Here is an 18,123-nt window from a genome sequence, read left to right on the forward strand (position 1 = left end):
ATCGCATCCACAGCCATCTTAGTCTTAAAGCCCTTGCAAAACGATCCAAGTCCAGGATGCCCAGTCCCCCTTTACTCTTTGGCGGACAAGTAGTAGGCCAATTGATCAAATAGTGACCTCCGTTGCATAACTTAGGATTACTTCCTTTCCGGAGGAAGCTTCTTCTTATCTTATCAATTTTTTGCAATAGCTATTTTTGAGTCGGGAAGACTGTCAGGTGATAAATAGGCTGTGCGGTTATATAGATTCCTTAAAAACAAGCGAACCATTCCGACCCACTTCCTTTCCACCCTCCCGTCACACATGCCTTATCCACTCGAGACCAGCGCAAGGGCGCGTCGTCAATACCGCCGGCCTGCTGGGACGAGGGACTCCCGTCGGCCTACCCTCCAACATTAATCCCCCGCCTACCTCCCGTCATCAGTCCCCCACTAGCCTGCCCACCGTCCCCCACTAGCCTGCCCACCAGCATGGTGGCCTCCGTAGTGCCGTTAGACTCCCCACCGGCTTATTGCGTCTCCCATCGTCAGTCTCCAGTTGGCCTGCCCTCTGCTGCCGGCGTGTTCTCTAGTAGGCACAACCCGCGAGCCTTACTAGTGTCGTTGTCGAACATGTAAAGGTTAGTGCTCGTCACCGCCTAGACAAGCCTGCTAGTCATGGCAAATGTTACAAATTCACTGAAATGCATCTTGATGTTGTTGGGATGTTCCTTTCATTATGACTGAAATGTAATAGTGAGACATCGTCATTAAAAATTTATGACTTGATTAATAATGGCTTTAATTTATGTATATCTTATGCTTATGGATTTCTCAAATATTAAAATAGTGTTTGTTTCATTTATTTTGAATGTTGTCATCTTATTGAATTGAAGATATTATTCTGAGTGGTAATATGACCAGGAAGGTGACCATATTCAGTTAATCCATCACCATGAAATAAATAAGAGATGGTGCAGCTCTAACCCACTTTAACCATATAATCAAATAAGAAACTAGTTTAAACTGTCACTAAAACCAAACAAGAAATGAGTCCGATCTAACCTTAAAAAAATGGATCGGCTCTAGCGTGACCCACGTCGTTCCCAAACACATGCTAAATTTACAGGACATGACAGGACAGGATTCCTCGTGCATCCCCTGCTGCCTGAAAAAAAAAGCGCCTGCCCGGCCGAACTCAGCGCGCGGATCGCTGCTGCAGGATATGGATATTTATTTGACTTGTCCTTGCACTTGGCAATGCAGGGTGAAGCCTGAGATAGCGAGACGACCATTTGCAGTTGTTGCAGCAGCAGCAGCCATCGCAAGCAAACTTGAATTTAATTCCTGCAGCGCAACTTGGTAGTAACGGATAATACGCTCGGCATTCATCAAAAGGGAGGGCTAGCAAATTTGCTCACGGTGGCTGGCCGGGAGCTTCAAGCAGAACGACACTTAGCTTTTTTTAAAAAAATGGTCATCCATGTCAGCACGCCGCCGCTGGAACGGACGACGATCTGAGACTGAGAGACTGCATCATCTGCACAGGCCGGAAGGAAAGAGAACCGGAGAAAAAGGAGGCCAGGCCAGGGCCAGCGGCCGGTCTGTGCACTAGCATGAGCTAGTGCGCCATCGCCATGCCATGCGCTGCGCTCTGCAGGGGGTTATAAGCGGTTTTTTTGTTTTTTGTTTTTAAAGGCGAGGAGATGAGATGAGGGTGACGACTGACGAGAGACAGCATGTGCTGCAACTGGAGCGCGGAGTTCTCCCGGCCGGCGGCCATCCCCAGTTTGCGGCGTGCGTGCAGGCCCCCAACAAGAAACCTTCTGCCGAATGCTGGTGGCTGGCTAGTGCCGTCGTCTGCGCAGCACCCACCCATGACCCAACCGCCAGTTGCTCCTTGCGCAAACGTTATTTATTAATCAACAGCCACCAAGTGGCATGGCCGGCCGGGACGCCTATATATATGCTATGCACATACTATGCGTGGCATCCTGAACTTGCATGGCACTGCACCGACAAATGAAGAAGCGGTAACAGTAACAGAGAGTGAGCGCGCAGCGCGCTAGAGAAACACAGAGAGAGAGAGAGAGAGAGAGAGAGAGGGGGGAGAGAGAGAGAGAGAGAGAGAGAGAGAGAGAGATGTCTGCGGAGTATGAGCTGAACGAGATAGATGCTGCTGAGACCAGCTTGCATGGCTCTTTGGGGAGCAGGCTCTCCCTGTTTGCGAGGGAGCTCAAGTCCAGGAGGAGCAGCTGGCACAGCAGCGGCGCCCTGAGGCTACCACACAGCTGCTGCTACTATGGCAGCTTCGTCATACACCCTAATGGAAGGTATGCATATATATAAAAAAACAAATTAAGAGCTAATTTCTCATTCCCAGCAATAAGTCTTTACCTGCTGGCTGCTGCACGTACATACATGTGCCGTTACGTACGTTGATGAATGATGAGAGATCCACAGCTCGATCGATCGATCGAGAGAGAGAGAGAGAGAGATTGAGCACGCAGCTAGCTAGCCAATCAGAGAAGGAACTTGTGCATGGAGTGAGATGTTCCTGATTAAGACAGGAGCTAATTAATCATGCAGTGCAGGATAGCTGCCTACGTACGACCTTACTCGTCCAATGATATTCCAGTACTGTTCTTGATTGGCTAGCTGCAGCTGCATGCATGCCCTGATCTCCATCGATCTCTCTATCTATATCCCTGCGCTGCAAGGTGGTACAGGATCTGGTCGAGCGCGGTGTTCCTGTGGTCCATCTACTCCACCTTCTTCACCCCCTTCGAGTTCGCCTTCTTCCGGGGCCTCCCGGACCACCTGCTGGACCTGGAGTGCGTGCAGCTCATCTTCCTCGCCGACGTCGCCGTCCACTTCCTCCTCGCCTACAGGGACGCCCGCACCTACCGGATGGTGTACGACAAGCGCAGGATCGCGCTGCGGTGAGTGAGAGGCCGGCCGCGGTTGCTCTGCCGCTCCTCTGCCCCGGCCACGCACACCATTTCATCTTTTCTCGATCAGACCGTGATCGACTGATGGCTTAATTGACGACCTAGCAAGCATAGCAATTGTTCTCTTCTCGCGCGTGCATGCACTGCAGCTACATCAAGGGAAGCTTCGCTCTCGACATCCTCGGCTGCTTCCCGTGGGACTCCATATACAAGGCGACGGGGAGGGCGGAGGCGGTGCGGTGCCTTGTGTGGCTGCGCCTCTACAGGGCGCGCAACATCCTGGCCTTCTTCAGGAGGATGGAGAAGGACATCCGCATCAGCTACCTCTTCACGCGCGTCGTGAAGCTCGTCACCGTGGAGCTCCACTTCACGCACACCGCCGCCTGCGCCTTCTACTACCTGGCCACCACGCTGCCGCCGGCGCGCGAGGGCGGCACGTGGATCGGGAGCCTCGCGCTCGGGGACGCCCGGTACGCCGGCTTCCGGGAGGTGGGCCTGCTCACCCGCTACGTCACCTCGCTCTACCTCGCCGTCGTCACCATGGCGACGGTCGGCTACGGCGACATCCACGCGGTCAACCCGAGGGAGATGGCCTTCACCGCCGTGTACATCTCCTTCAGCATCCTCCTCAGCGCGTACCTGGTCGGCAACATGACGGCGCTCATCGTCAGAGGGTCCAGGACCGAGAGGTTCCGGGACAGGATGGCCGACCTCATCAGGTACATGAACAGGAACAAGCTGGGCGCCGGCGTCAGGTCCCAGGTCAAGGATCACCTGCTGCTGCAGTACGAGAGCAGCTACACCAGGGACAGAATCGTCGACGACATCCCGGTCGCTGTCAGATCCAAGGCATCTATATTCTACCCACACTTCTTCATTTGAAGACATTGTGCGCGTGCAGTTATAAGATTATATATGAACTTCTATCTTGTTTTTGCAGATGTCCCAGACATTGTATCTGGACATGGTTTCAAGAGTGCACCTGTTCAAAGGATGCTCAGAGGACTTCCTTAGCCAGATTGTAAGACCTGTCTGCAGGCTTCTTTCATTGATAATACAATTACTACACACATACTAGTATTATATTCTTCCATTCATTGTTTCAGGTGGTAAAGCTACATGAAGAGTTCTTCCTCCCTGGGGAGGTTATCTTAGAGCAAGGCACTGTGGTGGATCAAATTTACATCGTGGCACACGGATGCTTGGTATGAATTGTCAACAGTACTTCACAACCATCATCCTATTGTTCAATTTCAAGAACTAACCCTGAGCCATCCTATTGCGGTCTGTGGCTGTCGCAGGAAGAGGTGGCCACTGGAGAAGGTGGATCGGAGGACATCATCTCAGAGCTTCTGCCCTACGACATCGTCGGCGACGTCTCCGTAGTTTGCAACGTCCCACAGCCACACACAGTCAGGGTCTGTGATCTTTGTAGCCTCCTGAGAATCGACAAGCAGTCCCTGACCAGCATCCTGCAGATCTACTCCAAGGATAGCCGTCAGATCTTGAGCAACCTACTCAAGGCAAGCATGGCAGTCGGAGCGGGTAAGGTTTCCCGCAGCCCGGCCGGGCCAAGATTTAGCTGAAACAGTATTTGCTCCGTGTAGGGGCGCGGCGGAACCGAGTCCAGGGGGAAGCAGCTGGAGTCAGATATCGCTTACCTGATATCAAGGCAAGAAGCGGAGCTGGTCCTTGGAGTGAACAACGCCGCTTACCATGGAGATCTGTCCCGTCTGAAAGGACTGGTCAGTGCAGGAGCAGATCCGAGTAAACCTGATCACGATGGAAGGACTGCACTGGTAAGTGTAAAAACATATGTAGTAGTAACTTTCAAAGAGAGAAAGAACAGTAGATTTACCCAAAAAAAAATCTCTCCTTATTACAGCATGTTGCTGCGTTAAGAGGATACGAAGATATCGTCAGGTTCCTAGTTCAGCGAGGAGCCAATGTCAACAGCATAGGTATGCTGGAAAAATGTTCATTGCTTTCATAAGTACAAACATATAGATGTTTTGGTAAACTACTTTGTTTTACCGATACGTCATATGATCAACGACCGTATCTGAAACTGCAGACAAGTTCGGGAATTCACCCTTGCTGCTAGCACTGAAATCAGGCCACGAGAGGATCACCTCTCTCCTAGCGAAGCACGGCGCAGCACTGAACCTAGAAGACGCCGGAGGGTACCTGTGCAGGGTCGTCACGGACGGCAAGGTCGACCTGCTCAGCAGGCTGCTCAGGTCCGGCGTCGACCCCAACTGCAGGAACTACGACCAGAGGACGCCGCTCCACGTCGCTGCCGCCGAGGGCCTGCACCTCGTCGCCAGCATGCTCGTCGGCTTCGGAGCAGACGTTCTGGCCAAGGACAGGTGCGTAGCAGCATGCCATGCATGGGTTTTCATTCACAAGAGTTTCAGAGGAAGCCACAACTTTCATGTCGCTGCTGCCGAGGGCCATGAAATGCGTACGTTCTTTGTGACACAATGACAATGGCTGTAGGTGGGGAAACACGCCGTTGGACGAAGGCCGGAGATGCAGCAGCAGACCACTGGTTCGGATTCTAGAGCACGCTACGCCGTGATCAAGCTCATGCTATGTATGATCCGGAAATCTTCATCCGGTGTTCATGTGTGAACAGCTGGCAATGAAACATTCTTTAGTTTCCTGGTCGATGAAACCATCCGTCTCCAAATGCATGCCTTCAATTCTCAGCAGCGGAAATAACTGGTTTCCATAGAAATTGGATAGATCTGGACAGCACACGAACATGAAGCTAGCGTTTCCAACCGACGGTGACGAGTGAAATCTACTCCAACACCGATACAGTTATAGATGCACCTTCAAATTTCACAGCATATGGTTGTCAGTTACTGTTTTCAAGAGGGGCACGAGCAATACTGCATACATTGTTTAACATGACCCCAAAAAAAAGCAACTTAACTCTGTTGTTTTGTCCTAATTATCTCATATCAGAAAGGGGTTTGGTTGCAGTTGCAACAAGTTGCTAGCCAACAAAATCTTGTTACACTCGAAACCTTTGGTCAGTAAAGCACAACTAGCTGAATTAATAGGGAAATGGAACAGTAGTGTCAGCCACAACCATTACTACATTTCAGCATTCAATCCGAACCGAACCACTCTGCGTCGAGATGAACTTGGGCTTCCTAATCACCTGCTCCACGCACTGTATGATATCCCCTACCTGGAAATCATCGCAATCCTGAATCACCAGCCCACAGTCGTTACCCTTTTCGACTGTTTCTGCGTCCTTCTTCTCCCGCTTCAGAGACTCGCATGGACCCTCAAAGACAACATCTCCGCTCCTCAACAGTCTCATGGTTCCGGATTTGCTGAAGTGGCCATCAGTTATACGGCAGCCAGCAATTTTGACATCCGGTCCTTTTGACTTGCTGCGCCCTTTCAGCTCAAATATGTTCAGAACCTCAGCCTCTCCTGAAACCTGGGTTTCAGCAGTTCCCGGTGCCTTCTCCACAATGGCCTTTCCCATCTCCTCAAGAAGGTGATAGATGACCTTGTGAAGCAAAACCTGAAGGATAAACATTGTCACGTCAGAAAATTCCATTCACTCAGATGTATACAAAGATTACAACTGACCATATACAAACAAAAAAAATCAGTTAATGGAACTCCAGTAGTGTGTATAATGGTCGCTGATACTTTAGCAAATGGAAATACAGTGAGACCAATAGGCTGGATCCCATTTCGCGATAATCAAAGCAACACATGCTGTCTCCAACAATAGCAAACCACATTTGCAATACTTCAACAGATATTTGCTTCTTTGTGAAATGATACCTGATTAGAAATGAAACACCTTTCCTGGGGAAGACTCCACTTAATGTTAGAATAAATGCATATGAGGTGCTGAAGCAATACAGCAAGAAGCAAGCAGATTTCAAGCTCGGGCTATTATTCAAATCCAGAAAGCAATTTCCACGCATGAACTGAAGTTCTATCGATTTGCATACCAAAAAGAAAAAAGGAACAGGCCATCATATCATCACGTCTGTATTAAATACTGGAGTTTTGAATCTACAGGCCGTGTTGCTGTGTTCAATCCAATGGTAGTTATATCCTCATTCCCCCGAGTCAGAGAAAATTCTTAATATCATCTTCCCAAAGGATTCCATAACATCTAAATATAAAGGTTCAGTTGGTTTACCATGACAAAAGAAAAACAGAGCATGGATGGTCTAGATTCTAGCATCTGTGGAGAAAACCAAGAGTTTCCAAAATGGAACATTTAGCCAAAGATGCGCTGAAAGTCTGAAATTCGATGATAACATAGAACTCAAAGAAACAAAACAAAGTTTCTTGAACCATATAATCACAACTAGCATTAGAGAAGTAGTGATTCATGAACATGGTACCTTTATGTTGGCTCTTGCTGCTGCTTGAGTGATAGGACTAGGTGGACTGCGAATGTTGAAACCAACTATATATGCTCCACACGCTTGTGCCAGATCAATGTCATGCTGACTGATTGGGCCAACACCTACATGAACAACATTCACGAACACCTGCAGAGGACATACTATGTATTAATTTACAAACTTACGATTGAAAAAAATGGGATGATGTAAACAGAATAACCAGCAAGAGATTTACAGCTGCCACTTGGGAATTTAACTTAAGAACTGCATAGTGTCTTATTGTGTGACACTAACTCCAGAAGAAGGAAATAAGGCATTAAATATCTACAAGAAAATACCTGTGCGCTATTAAGACTTCTTAAAGCATCTGTGACAGCTTGAACACTGCCTTGTACATCGGCTTTGACAATAATGGTCATTTCAACTCTTTCAGGAGTCTCTTCTTTAATTTCTAGCTCCTCTGCCATCCCCTCATCAATTTTTCGAAGCCTGTCTTTCTCCTGCTTCTTCTTCCGCCCATGACTTAGCATTCTTGCCCTCTCCTCTGAGTCAACAACTACAACGTCATCCCCAGCCATTGGAAGGCCCTTTAACCCCTCAATTTCAATAGGCATTGCAGGTTTTGCAGACTGCGTTATATTCCCTGCTGTGTCTCTAAGAGACCTAATTCTTCCCCACTCTGCTCCCACAACAATGTGTTGCCCACTAACTAATGTGCCATACTTGACTATAGCTGTTGCGAGTGGACCCCTGCCCCTGTCCACCCTTGCCTCCACCACAAAAGCCTGAGCAGGGCCATCTATTCTGGCTTTCAGGTCCATCATCTCAGCTTGAAGGAGCAAAGCCTCTTCCAATTTATCCAAACCAGTTTTTGTAACTGCAGAGATTTCAACAACCTGCACATCCCCACCCATATCCTCCAAAAGTAAACCTTCTGAACCAAGTTGAATTCTGACCCTCTCAGGATCAGCTCCAGATTTGTCACATTTGTTTATTGCAACTACAATAGGAACATTTGCTGCTTTTGCATGAGACATAGCTTCTAGTGTCTGAGGCATAATACCATCATCTGCTGCAACCACAAGGACTACAATATCCGTAACAGCAGCGCCCCTAGCCCGCATGGCACTAAATGCAGCATGTCCTGGAGTATCAAGGAATGTTATAGATGCTCCTGACGACATCTCAACAACGAAGGCACCTATATGCTGAGTGATACCACCAGCTTCCTTGGCAGCAACAGATGTTTGACGGAGAGCATCCAAAAGTGATGTTTTACCATGGTCAACATGTCCCATTACCGTCACAACAGCAGGGCGTGGCTCATTCTTGCCTTCACCAGTGTGCATTCTTCTGCTATTAACGCCAAGTTCCTGAGCAAGAAGCATGAACCAATGAATTTTTATTATAAGAAACATTTTTTTTTCTTAAGATACTTGAAATGTTACATCATGGCAAAACTTACCATAAAAATGGAAATATGCAACATAAATGAAACCTGGCATGTATCGGTTCCAAACTCAAATAAAAAAATTTAAAATCAGTAGTAATGCATAACTAAGTTTGCTATTGCCAGCTCATGGAATAAACCAGTGCCACAGTCTGCAATATATAAGATCTAGTGTGCGGGGAGCCATGCGGACGGAAACGCTTCCGCTCCCGCCCCGTCGGTTCCCACCCCCCGCCGACGCCTCGATCCTAGTTCACCACCACAGCCACTCGGCGGCGCTTGCTCCAAGCCCGGCGGCCACCACTACTCTCTCCCCGGCGTCGGTGGGATCTCCTTCGTTTCCTCTCCCTGGTGGACGTGCGTCTCAGCAGGGCGGGTCTTCTTCTTCCCATGTTGCCGCGCTGGTGAAGGGTGGGGTGCCGCCATCCTTCAGAGACGTTTTGGTCTCTGCTCACCATTCCTCTGGCGCTGGTTCTTCCTCTAGCGATGGCACTGGGGCGGCTGGGTGAAGGTTGTGGGCCGTAGAGAGCGTCGTCTGGCCGCCGGCCAGAACTTTATCCAGCCGAGGTCTTCCTTCGTTCAGCGGTCGGTGCCTCGGAGCCTTCATCCCCCTTTGCGTGGAAGGTGCTTCAACTGCTTCGCCTCCTCGCATCGGGCGGCGGCCTGTCGGAGTATCGTGCGGTGCTTTCACTGCCGGCTGCCTGGGCACCGCTTTCGCGTGTGCCCGCGCCGTGCGACTGCACCAGCCCGTCCGCAGCGCGTTTTGGTGTGGAGGCCGGTTTCCAAGGGGCCCAGTGTTTCGCCGGTGCCGTTGTCTCCGTGCCGCGCCATGGAGGTTGTTCCGCTGTCTGATGGTCCTTCTGCTGTTGAGAAAGCGATGAAGCGCACCCGCCGGGGTCAGCGAAAGCGGAAGAACGGCGCCGATGCAGGTGGTGCTTCTGGGCTGCGATCGGTAGAGCCGCCGGTGGAGTCCGCCCATAACGTTTGCGTCCTCAAACGTTCAGGAAGAATTGATCGTGCTGAGGAGGGCCTTCATCGCGCGCTGATTCTCACGGTTGTTGGGGAGGAGGGTCATGGTTGCGCCTTGGAGATCAGAGATGCGCTGGCTTTGAAGTTTCAGCTTCAGGCAGAGTCGCTCCATCTCCGTCGTGCTGCGCCAAACTCCTTCCTCTGTTTCTTCCCTTCAGTGGAAGTGGCTGATCAGATTATTCAAAATGGGCAATCATTTTTCGCGCCACCTTTCCGTCTGCATGTTAGAAGATGGTCTCGCCATGCTTTCGCTTCTGGTGGAGGTGCCTTGCCTGTGCTAGTCGACATTGAATTACAAGGGATTCCTGCGCACCTTTGGGATTTGGAGACAGCAGAACTTTTGCTTGGGGCTCACGGACTGGTTCAAGGACTATCCACAGTTTCTTCAGAGGGAGTGGATTTTGCAGATATGACTGCTTTCAGTGTGAGTTTTTGGTGCTTCTCACTTGAGTCTTTGCCGGATGTGCTGTTTCTCCATGCCGTTGAGCCGCGCGTCAATGTGGAGGTCGGGTCCTGGTTTCCGCGTACCATGGTGTTCAAGATTGCAGTGAAGGTTATTCGTTCTGGTGACATGATTGGTGCTGACCAGCTCCCTCCTTTGTTGCCGGATTGTGGTGGGGATGATGGTGATCGGGATAATCACAGGCGGAGGCCACCTATGCACTATCACCCATCTCCTTCCGCTAGGGTCTCTGCGCTCTCTCGGCTCGGTCCGCGCGTTTCCTCGGCGGTGGCGGGTGGGGGTCCAGTCGATGCCACCTCTCCCCTGATGGTCGGGGTGGAGAGGATGGCGCCTGGGTCCACCCTGCCCTCAGATCTGGTGGTTTCCTCCCCAGTTGATGCTCATTCTCTCCCGGTTTTGGCGGTTGATGAGGTGGTTGCTCCTGGATCTCCTGACTCCACTGCCCAGGACGTGGAATGGGATCCAGTTGACGCCCATTCTCTCCCCTTGATCTCGGATGATGGGATGATGGCTCCTGGTGCTCTTGTTGGCACTGTTGATAGTGGGCCTGTTGTTCAGCTGGGGTCTTTGGTCCTATCTATGGCAGCTGCACCGTCTGGTTCTGTTATTCAGGTGACTGAGGTCCTTTCAGGCAGTGTGAATGTGAATGCTCAGTTTGGGGTTTCTGTGAAAAGAAATATTTGGACTGTTGAACCCTTAAACAGAATGTCTTTGTTTTTGCTCAGTAAGATGATTCATGGGGGGAACGATGCTTCTCCCTGCCTCAAGGTTTATTCCAGGAGAAAGAAGCTTGTCCTAGAGCCAGTTCAGGATGAGGAGTGTGTGCTTTCTTCACAGCTGCAGGAGTTCAAGAATGATATCACTGATCCGATTAATAGTTTGCTGCCACCTCCTCAAATCACCAATAGAAGGAGGACTGTGCCTGCTAATTTCATTCCCAGGCGTAGCAGGAGAGTGGCCAAGTTTCCTCCAGAATTGGGTTCTAGTTCTGCTGCCCAGGTCTGTAGACAATTGGGTTTTTGTGATGAAATGGAGAACATCTCTCTTGAGGATGCCAACGGTTATGCAAGGTTATTCAAAAATGGGCTCTTTGGTAGCCATGTTGCTGCGCTGTTTGGATGGCAGGTGCCTCTTGTGGGGCATTGTTAGGACCTTTGGCTGGTTGATCTCATTAGGTGGATTTCTATTTGTCAATGATTGATCGCTGTTTTTTGTGTTGGAATGTGAGAGGCCTTAATGATCGAGCAAAGAGGGATTCTGTTAAATCTGTGGTAGTTGACCTTAGGCCTTCAATCATTTGTTTGCAGGAAACCAAATTAAGTATAGTTTCAGATTTTGATATTCTCTCCATCCTTGGGGCTGGTTTCAGTAACTTTGTTTTTAAACCAGCTCAGGGATCTAGGGGGGGAGTGCTGATTGCTTGGCGTGATGGATCTTTCTCCTCGGTTGCGTCTATTATAAAAAAATATTCGATCTCAGTTCAATTCCAGGATGAATCTGGTGCTGCTTGGTGGTTTACAGGAGTGTATGGGCCTCATCAAGACAGTCTCAAGCCTTCTTTTCTGCAGGAATTACGAGAAATCAGAGATGTTTGTATTGGACCATGGCTGTTATGTGGTGATTTTAATTTGATCTTCAAGCCCAAGGATAAGAATAATTCCAACATCAATAGGACTTTGATGGGTAATTTCAGGAGCCTAATTAACTCCATGGAGCTGAAAGAAATTCCTTTGATTGGCAGAAAATTTACTTGGTCGAACCAGAGGGTTCCCACCCTTGTGAAGCTTGATCATGTTTTTTGCACTTCTAGTTGGGAGGATTTTTTCCCTGATTGTCTGCTGTATAGCAACGCCTCTGTTTGCTCTGATCATTGCCCTTTAACCCTCAAATTTCGAGAGGATTGTAGAGGGAAGCGCAGATTTCATTTTGAGGGTTTCTGGCCCAAGCTCCCTGGTTTCAATGAGGTGGTGGCTGATTCATGGAATCAGCCAATGTTGGCAACCTGCCCTTTGGAACGGCTGTCCCAAAAGCTCAGAAGGCTTGCTAAACAGCTGCAGTCCTGGGAGCATAGAGAGGTGGGGAATGTGAGTAACCAGTTGGGTCTTGCTAGAGAGGTGATGCATAGATTGGAATCAGCACAGGATTTTAGAGTTTTGTCAGGAGATGAGTTGTGGCTGCTTGGAAAGCTGAAGCAACATTGTTTTGTTTTTGCTTCTATGGAAAGAACAATTGCTCGGTTGAGGTCCAGGATTAAGTACCTAAAGGAGGGGGATGCAAATACTAAATTCTTTCATATGCAGGCTCGTTTCAGGAAGAAAAGAAATTTCATTTCATATCTAGAAAATGAAGGAAGGGTGGTCTCTAATCATGAGGATATGCAGGAGGTGCTAGATGGATTTTTTCCGGTCTTTTGGGTGCTGATTTTCAGAGGCAAAGCACTATTAATCTGTCGAGTTGTCACAGAGAGGCCGTGGATCTCAGCGATCTTGAGTGCCCCTTCTCAGAGAAAGAAGTGTTAGACACTATTGCGTGCCTTCCGTCTGATAAGGCTCCTGGGCCTGATGGGTTTACAGGGAGGTTCTATAAATCTTGTTGGAATATCGTTAAGGTGGATCTGTTGGCGGCTCTGTCTATCATTCACCAGGGCAATGTTCAGAGATTGGGTCAACTGAATTCCTCCTACATTATTTTGATTCCTAAAAAGATGGATGCTTCGTCGGCTGGTGATTTCAGGCCAATTAGCCTAATTCATAGTGTTGCTAAGTTGGTCACAAAATTACTCGCTAATCGTTTGGGCCCTCGTCTACATGAATTGGTAGAATCTAATCAAAGTGCTTTTATCAGAGGAAGATCGATTCATGATAATTTTATGTTGGTCCAACAATCGATCAAATACCTTCACAAGAGAAAGGTTGATAGCCTGTTTCTGAAGCTAGACATTTCCAAGGCCTTTGACTCGGTCTCGTGGGCTTTTCTTCTTGAAGTTTTATCTCACCTGGGTTTCGGTCCTATTTGGCGCAATTTGATTTCAAATCTGCTGGCTTCATCTTCTACGCAAGTGTTATTGAATGGGTCTCCTGGAATCCATATTAAGCACCGGAGAGGTCTTCGTCAGGGAGACCCTCTCTCCCCTATGCTGTTTGTGCTGATCATGGACGTGCTTAGCAGTCTTTTTAGGGCTGCTGAATGTAGGGGATTGCTGCATAGTTTGGAAAGGGCAGGAGTCCGTAATAGGCTTTCTATCTATGCTGATGATGTGGTCCTGTTTGTTAAACCCATTGAGGAAGATCTGAAATGTGTTAGATTGATTCTGAATTGTTTTGGGTCGGCCTCTGGTTTGGTTACCAATATGAATAAGAGTTATGCTATTCCTATCAGATGTGAGGAGCATGTGGTTCAAGAGGGCTGCAATGTGCTGAGGTGCAGTTTGGCCTCATTTCCTTGCTCTTACTTGGGTCTGCCAATCTCAGACAGAAAGCTGAAGCGGAATGATCTTAAGCTGTGGATAGATAAAATTGCTGACAGACTCCCTAACTGGAAGGCTCGTTTATTGAACCTGGCCGGGAGGACAACATTGGTGCGGTTTGTCTTATCAGCCATCCCAATTTATCTCCTTATTGCCATTAAAATTCCCAAATGGGTTATTAAATCTATTGACAAGATTCGAAGAGGGTTTCTTTGGAAAGGGCGAAAGGAGGTGAATGGTGGAAGTTGTATTGTTCCCTGGGAAAGTGTGACAAGGCCACTAAGTTTAGGGGGTCTTGGTGTTTCTAATTTGCAATTGATGAGTTGGGCACTGCAGGCTAAGTGGCTCTGGCTAGAGAAGACTGATCCAACTCGGCCGTGGCTTGGGTTGAGTATCCCTGTGCAGCAGCAAGTTAGACAATTTTTTAATGCTTCGGTGATCTCTGTTGTTGGGAATGGGACCAATACTTTTTTCTGGTCAGACAGATGGTTGTATGGGCAGAGAATACAGGATTTTGCACCTGAAGTTGTTAATATGGTGAGCAGCAGGCCATTTAGTTCGAGAACTGTTGCTCAGGCGTTGCATAATTGGCAATGGGTTTGCGATATCACGAATCCTTTATCTTTGATTGGCCTACATCAGTATTTGCAGCTGTGGGATGCTTTAAGTGGAGTGGTGCTTAATCAGGAGGAGGACAGACATGGTGGGTGCACTCGAGCTCTGGTGTTTTCTCATCCAAATCTTGTTATTCGGCGTTGTTTATGGGAGCTATTACTTTCCAGCCATGGAAATGGGTGTGGAAGTCGTGGGCACCCCCCAAATGCAAATTTTTTGTTTGGCTGGCGATAAGGAATAAATGTTGGACTGCGGATAGACTTCAGAGGAAAGGTCTACCACACCCGGTGGTCTGTGCACTTTGTGATCAAGAACAAGAAACTATATTGCACCTCTTGTGCTCTTGCAGTTTCGCTAGACAATTTTGGCATGTTATATTTTCAGCTTTGAGGATGGGTCATCTTACGCCTACTAGAGAGGCGGGCTCTTTTGTGGATTGGTGGGGCAAGGTGCATAGGAGGGTCCCCAAACATATCAGAAAAGGTTTCCATAGTCTCATTATCCTGGGGGCCTGGTGTTTATGGCTGCATCGCAATAAGGCGGTTTTTGATGGTGTCAACCCTTCATTGAGCACCATTCAGAGGCTTTTCTTGGATGAGGTGGAGTGCTGGTGTATGGCTGGTGCGAAGCAGCTCGAGAGTCTTGGGCTTCTGGCTGCATTTGCTAGGGGGGCTAGGGCTTCTCCAAGTGCATGAGGCTGCACTGTGTTGTTTTCTTTTTATTTTTGCCTGTTATGGCATTGTACTTTGGTCCATTTCGGACCTTTCTCTCTTTCAATATAATGATGCGCAGTTCTCCTGCGTGTTCGAGAAAAAAAACAGTCTGCAATATTTCACATTTTCCATATCATTTGAAAGAAAGCATCGAATAATACAAGTAAGCTTAAACTGTTGCAGATGGATTATAGTAGAATGGGGGGCAAAGGTATGATCTATATTATATGCTAATGTTATCTGCATTTCAAGTTTGCTCAATGGACCTATCTTTGCGAGATAGGCTGTAATGAAAAGGAGTGAAAATTGCCCATTTCTAGTATGCTTCAGGCAATTAACAGATAGAACAATACAAGTTTATATAATTTGAAGAGAGAAAATTAAGACATACCATAGCAACCAACTCAGCAAGATCAATGCTGATAGAGTCAAACTCAGATTCAACCTTTTCACCAAGATCTGCAAGTATGCCTTGAAGTGTACTAATATACGCACCAGTTCGTTTAGAAAGGTCAAGCAAAGTCATCCCGTCAAAAATCTCAACAGTTTTATCTGGTACAGGTTTGATAGATATCTTCGTTTTTGGTGCAACATATGGTGCTTCTACAGGAGGTTGTGTTCTATTTTCTTTCTTCACTCGCTTCTCCTTTTTGGGAGCTTTCAGACCTACAACATCCTCCCTTTTCTGACTCCATGCTAACAAATAAACACCTGCATTAAAATTCCTATAAAGAAGACATATGAAACCTGAAATCAACATGAAAGTAACAGTAGCAAGAATCCTAGTAAAATGGTGCCTAAACTTCAGTACTAAACGATATACAGCATCAACTGTTTCAAAAGACAAACAAATAAATGAGACTAGAAGGGTAAAGAATGAGACAAGAGCAAACTATGAAATCTGAATTGAGTAGTTACCAAGGCAAATAAAATTTTCATTTGTTCAACCATAGTGTTAATCATTGTGATCCACATTTGTTAAAAATCAGAACAGTACCCTATATCATAAACTCAAAGGTCGATCATCAGAGGACAAGAAAAAATATCCATGTTTAAAATTATAAAATATGTCATGTAAGCCAGCTCAAAATACAATCTAGCATCATGTCATGAAGTCCGTATATCCAATCTACCTATAAGCTTTCTCTTTAGACAGATGATAGCTTCAAACCACCCAACAATCTTCATGATCTTACACAACCCAAAGCTCACATCCATGTGCTCATCAGTCACATGTATGGCTTTTAAGAATCAGAAATAAACCAAAATATGAAGCACTATCATCAAATGTTTTCAGTGTTAACAAGTGTGGTGTAATTCACATACTTTTATAGCACAAAATAAGGTATTACTAGTCGCATACAACATGTAAACACAACATCTATATTTTAAGTCAATTATAAAACTTGAACAAAAAAGGAGCTACATGATGAGTATCACACCAACTTAGTTCCTTAATTTGTGGTCACATGAAAGGTCAAACAATATGACATGGGAATTGTTGCATACACAAGTTGCAGCCATCAGACACCACTCAGAAGTTTGGAAGAACAATAAAGCCGAAGTAAATTTCGTCCAAGATGATTTCTGATGTATCTAACACACTTTTACCGATTTCTAATAGAACCAAACTGAAATACATGTGTTGGATGCTTCAGATATGTCTTGTATAGTTTTAGAACATGTATAGTCATGCAAAGCACATAAATAAACGTACCTGATAGTGAAATGGTTAGAGGGCATGCAATTAGCAGAGTATTTGGGCTTATCACTGCCGTAGACCTCTGCAGATTGGAAGCCAAGGCAGATGTAACTCCAAACAATAAATTATGGGAGATTTAACTAAAACATGACAATGAGACCAAGACCATGATCAACTTACGGGACAGATTTCCGATTTTTCCACTGGAGAAAAACTTTTTGAACCCAAGATCCTTTCGGAACGCCAAAGTCACAAGGCCCGTGTGAAAATCCTGCAATACGCAGGCGTCAGCGGAGATGCTACGAGAACTTATTACTGGAAAAATCGAAGGGAAAACTGGACTCCGCACGCGCAAATACTAAGCTCTCGGCTAAAAGTTCCATCTTATTCTTACCTTCCTTCGCATCATCCGCCACGCCATTCCTCTTGCCCCGCCGGCACCGATTGAACTATAGCCCGAGCCCGGAGGCGTCAGATTCAGGCAAGCGAGGGTCACGCTCGTCGGCTTCGTCTGGGGACGACAGGGTATTGGGACCGGCGAGGGACGGAGGCTGAGTATATGTGGCAGGGGCGGCAGCTCGCCGGGGGCTCTGCAGCCTGCGGCGGCTAGGGAAGAACAGGGACGAGGAGAGCGCGCTGGAGCCCTGGACACAGAAAAAAAAACGATCAGGTTCAGGCAACCACATAGGGCCTCTTCCAAAGAAACCCAGTTTTTATCTTTTAGAGCTAGGAGAAGTTAATTTCTTGGTTTTTAATAAACTGAGAATCTAATTTCTATAAACTGAAGTATAAACTAGTATGTTTGGAACCACCTAAGTTTCTATAAATCAGTTTCTTAAAAATGGATGGTTCCAAACAAACCCTAATATGCGAGTAGTCGTTAGGTACAAACGTTAAAGCAGGTATTTTGGCCCATTAGATCTAGATTTAACGGTATGTCTTGTGCAATCATTTATATTGGTGCAAGCGTGCAATCAAACAATCTGGTGCATTTGATCAAGATCCAATGGTGATTGTTATTTTACATTTAACCTCTTCTACTGAAACATGTATCTATTTTACCTTTAACCTCTTCCGTATGAAACCATTGGATCTAAATTGGACGCTCTGGATGTTTTGATTGCACGTTTACACCAAATAAGTGATTGCATTGAATATGTCCTCATATTTAGCACTTAAACCCTTCTACCACCACCTCGTGTAACTTTATAAAAAAACTAATAAATCACAATTGCATCTACGGTTGGATCTAGAACTAACAGATAAAGAGACCTTCTTACACGCTTGCGCCTAATGGTTGCTTGCGCATTAGTCGTTGCCTAGGATCTTCTGCCTGTGAGTTTACTTCTCTAATCACCTTTT

General features: G+C 47.0%; 2 protein-coding genes across 4 annotated transcripts; one reads left to right on the forward strand and one right to left on the reverse strand.

Moving 5' to 3' along the window:
* Nucleotides 1-1,977: 1,977 nt before the first annotated feature.
* On the forward strand, nucleotides 1,978-5,869 carry LOC100279230 (Potassium channel SKOR). 2 transcript variants are annotated; one of them, XM_020547646.2, is made up of 10 exons: nucleotides 1,978-2,311; nucleotides 2,708-2,920; nucleotides 3,079-3,778; nucleotides 3,870-3,950; nucleotides 4,036-4,134; nucleotides 4,231-4,452; nucleotides 4,537-4,728; nucleotides 4,815-4,890; nucleotides 5,004-5,298; nucleotides 5,429-5,869. In XM_020547646.2, the coding sequence occupies exons 1-10, from the start codon at nucleotides 2,121-2,123 to the stop codon at nucleotides 5,508-5,510; spliced, it is 2,151 nt and encodes a 716-aa protein (XP_020403235.1). In that variant the 5' UTR covers nucleotides 1,978-2,120; the 3' UTR covers nucleotides 5,511-5,869. The 2 variants fall into 2 exon arrangements, with proteins under 2 accessions (XP_020403235.1, NP_001344784.1); NM_001357855.1 differs by having other exon boundaries at nucleotides 1,984-2,311; nucleotides 2,699-2,920; nucleotides 5,429-5,618.
* LOC606453 (translation initiation factor IF-2) lies at nucleotides 5,751-17,507 on the reverse strand. 2 transcript variants are annotated; one of them, XM_008671126.3, is made up of 7 exons: nucleotides 17,156-17,507; nucleotides 16,942-17,032; nucleotides 16,777-16,843; nucleotides 15,451-15,784; nucleotides 7,662-8,696; nucleotides 7,321-7,470; nucleotides 5,751-6,476 (listed from the first exon to the last, which is right to left on the reverse strand). In XM_008671126.3, the coding sequence occupies exons 1-7, from the start codon at nucleotides 17,180-17,182 to the stop codon at nucleotides 6,042-6,044; spliced, it is 2,139 nt and encodes a 712-aa protein (XP_008669348.1). In that variant the 5' UTR covers nucleotides 17,183-17,507; the 3' UTR covers nucleotides 5,751-6,041. The 2 variants fall into 2 exon arrangements, with proteins under 2 accessions (XP_008669348.1, XP_020403876.1); XM_020548287.2 differs by having other exon boundaries at nucleotides 5,756-6,476; nucleotides 15,451-15,770; nucleotides 17,156-17,453.
* Nucleotides 17,508-18,123: the final 616 nt, after the last annotated feature.

The sequence above is a fragment of the Zea mays genome, chromosome 2 (genome assembly GCF_902167145.1).
Source record: "Zea mays cultivar B73 chromosome 2, Zm-B73-REFERENCE-NAM-5.0, whole genome shotgun sequence".
NCBI lineage: Eukaryota > Viridiplantae > Streptophyta > Magnoliopsida > Poales > Poaceae > Zea > Zea mays.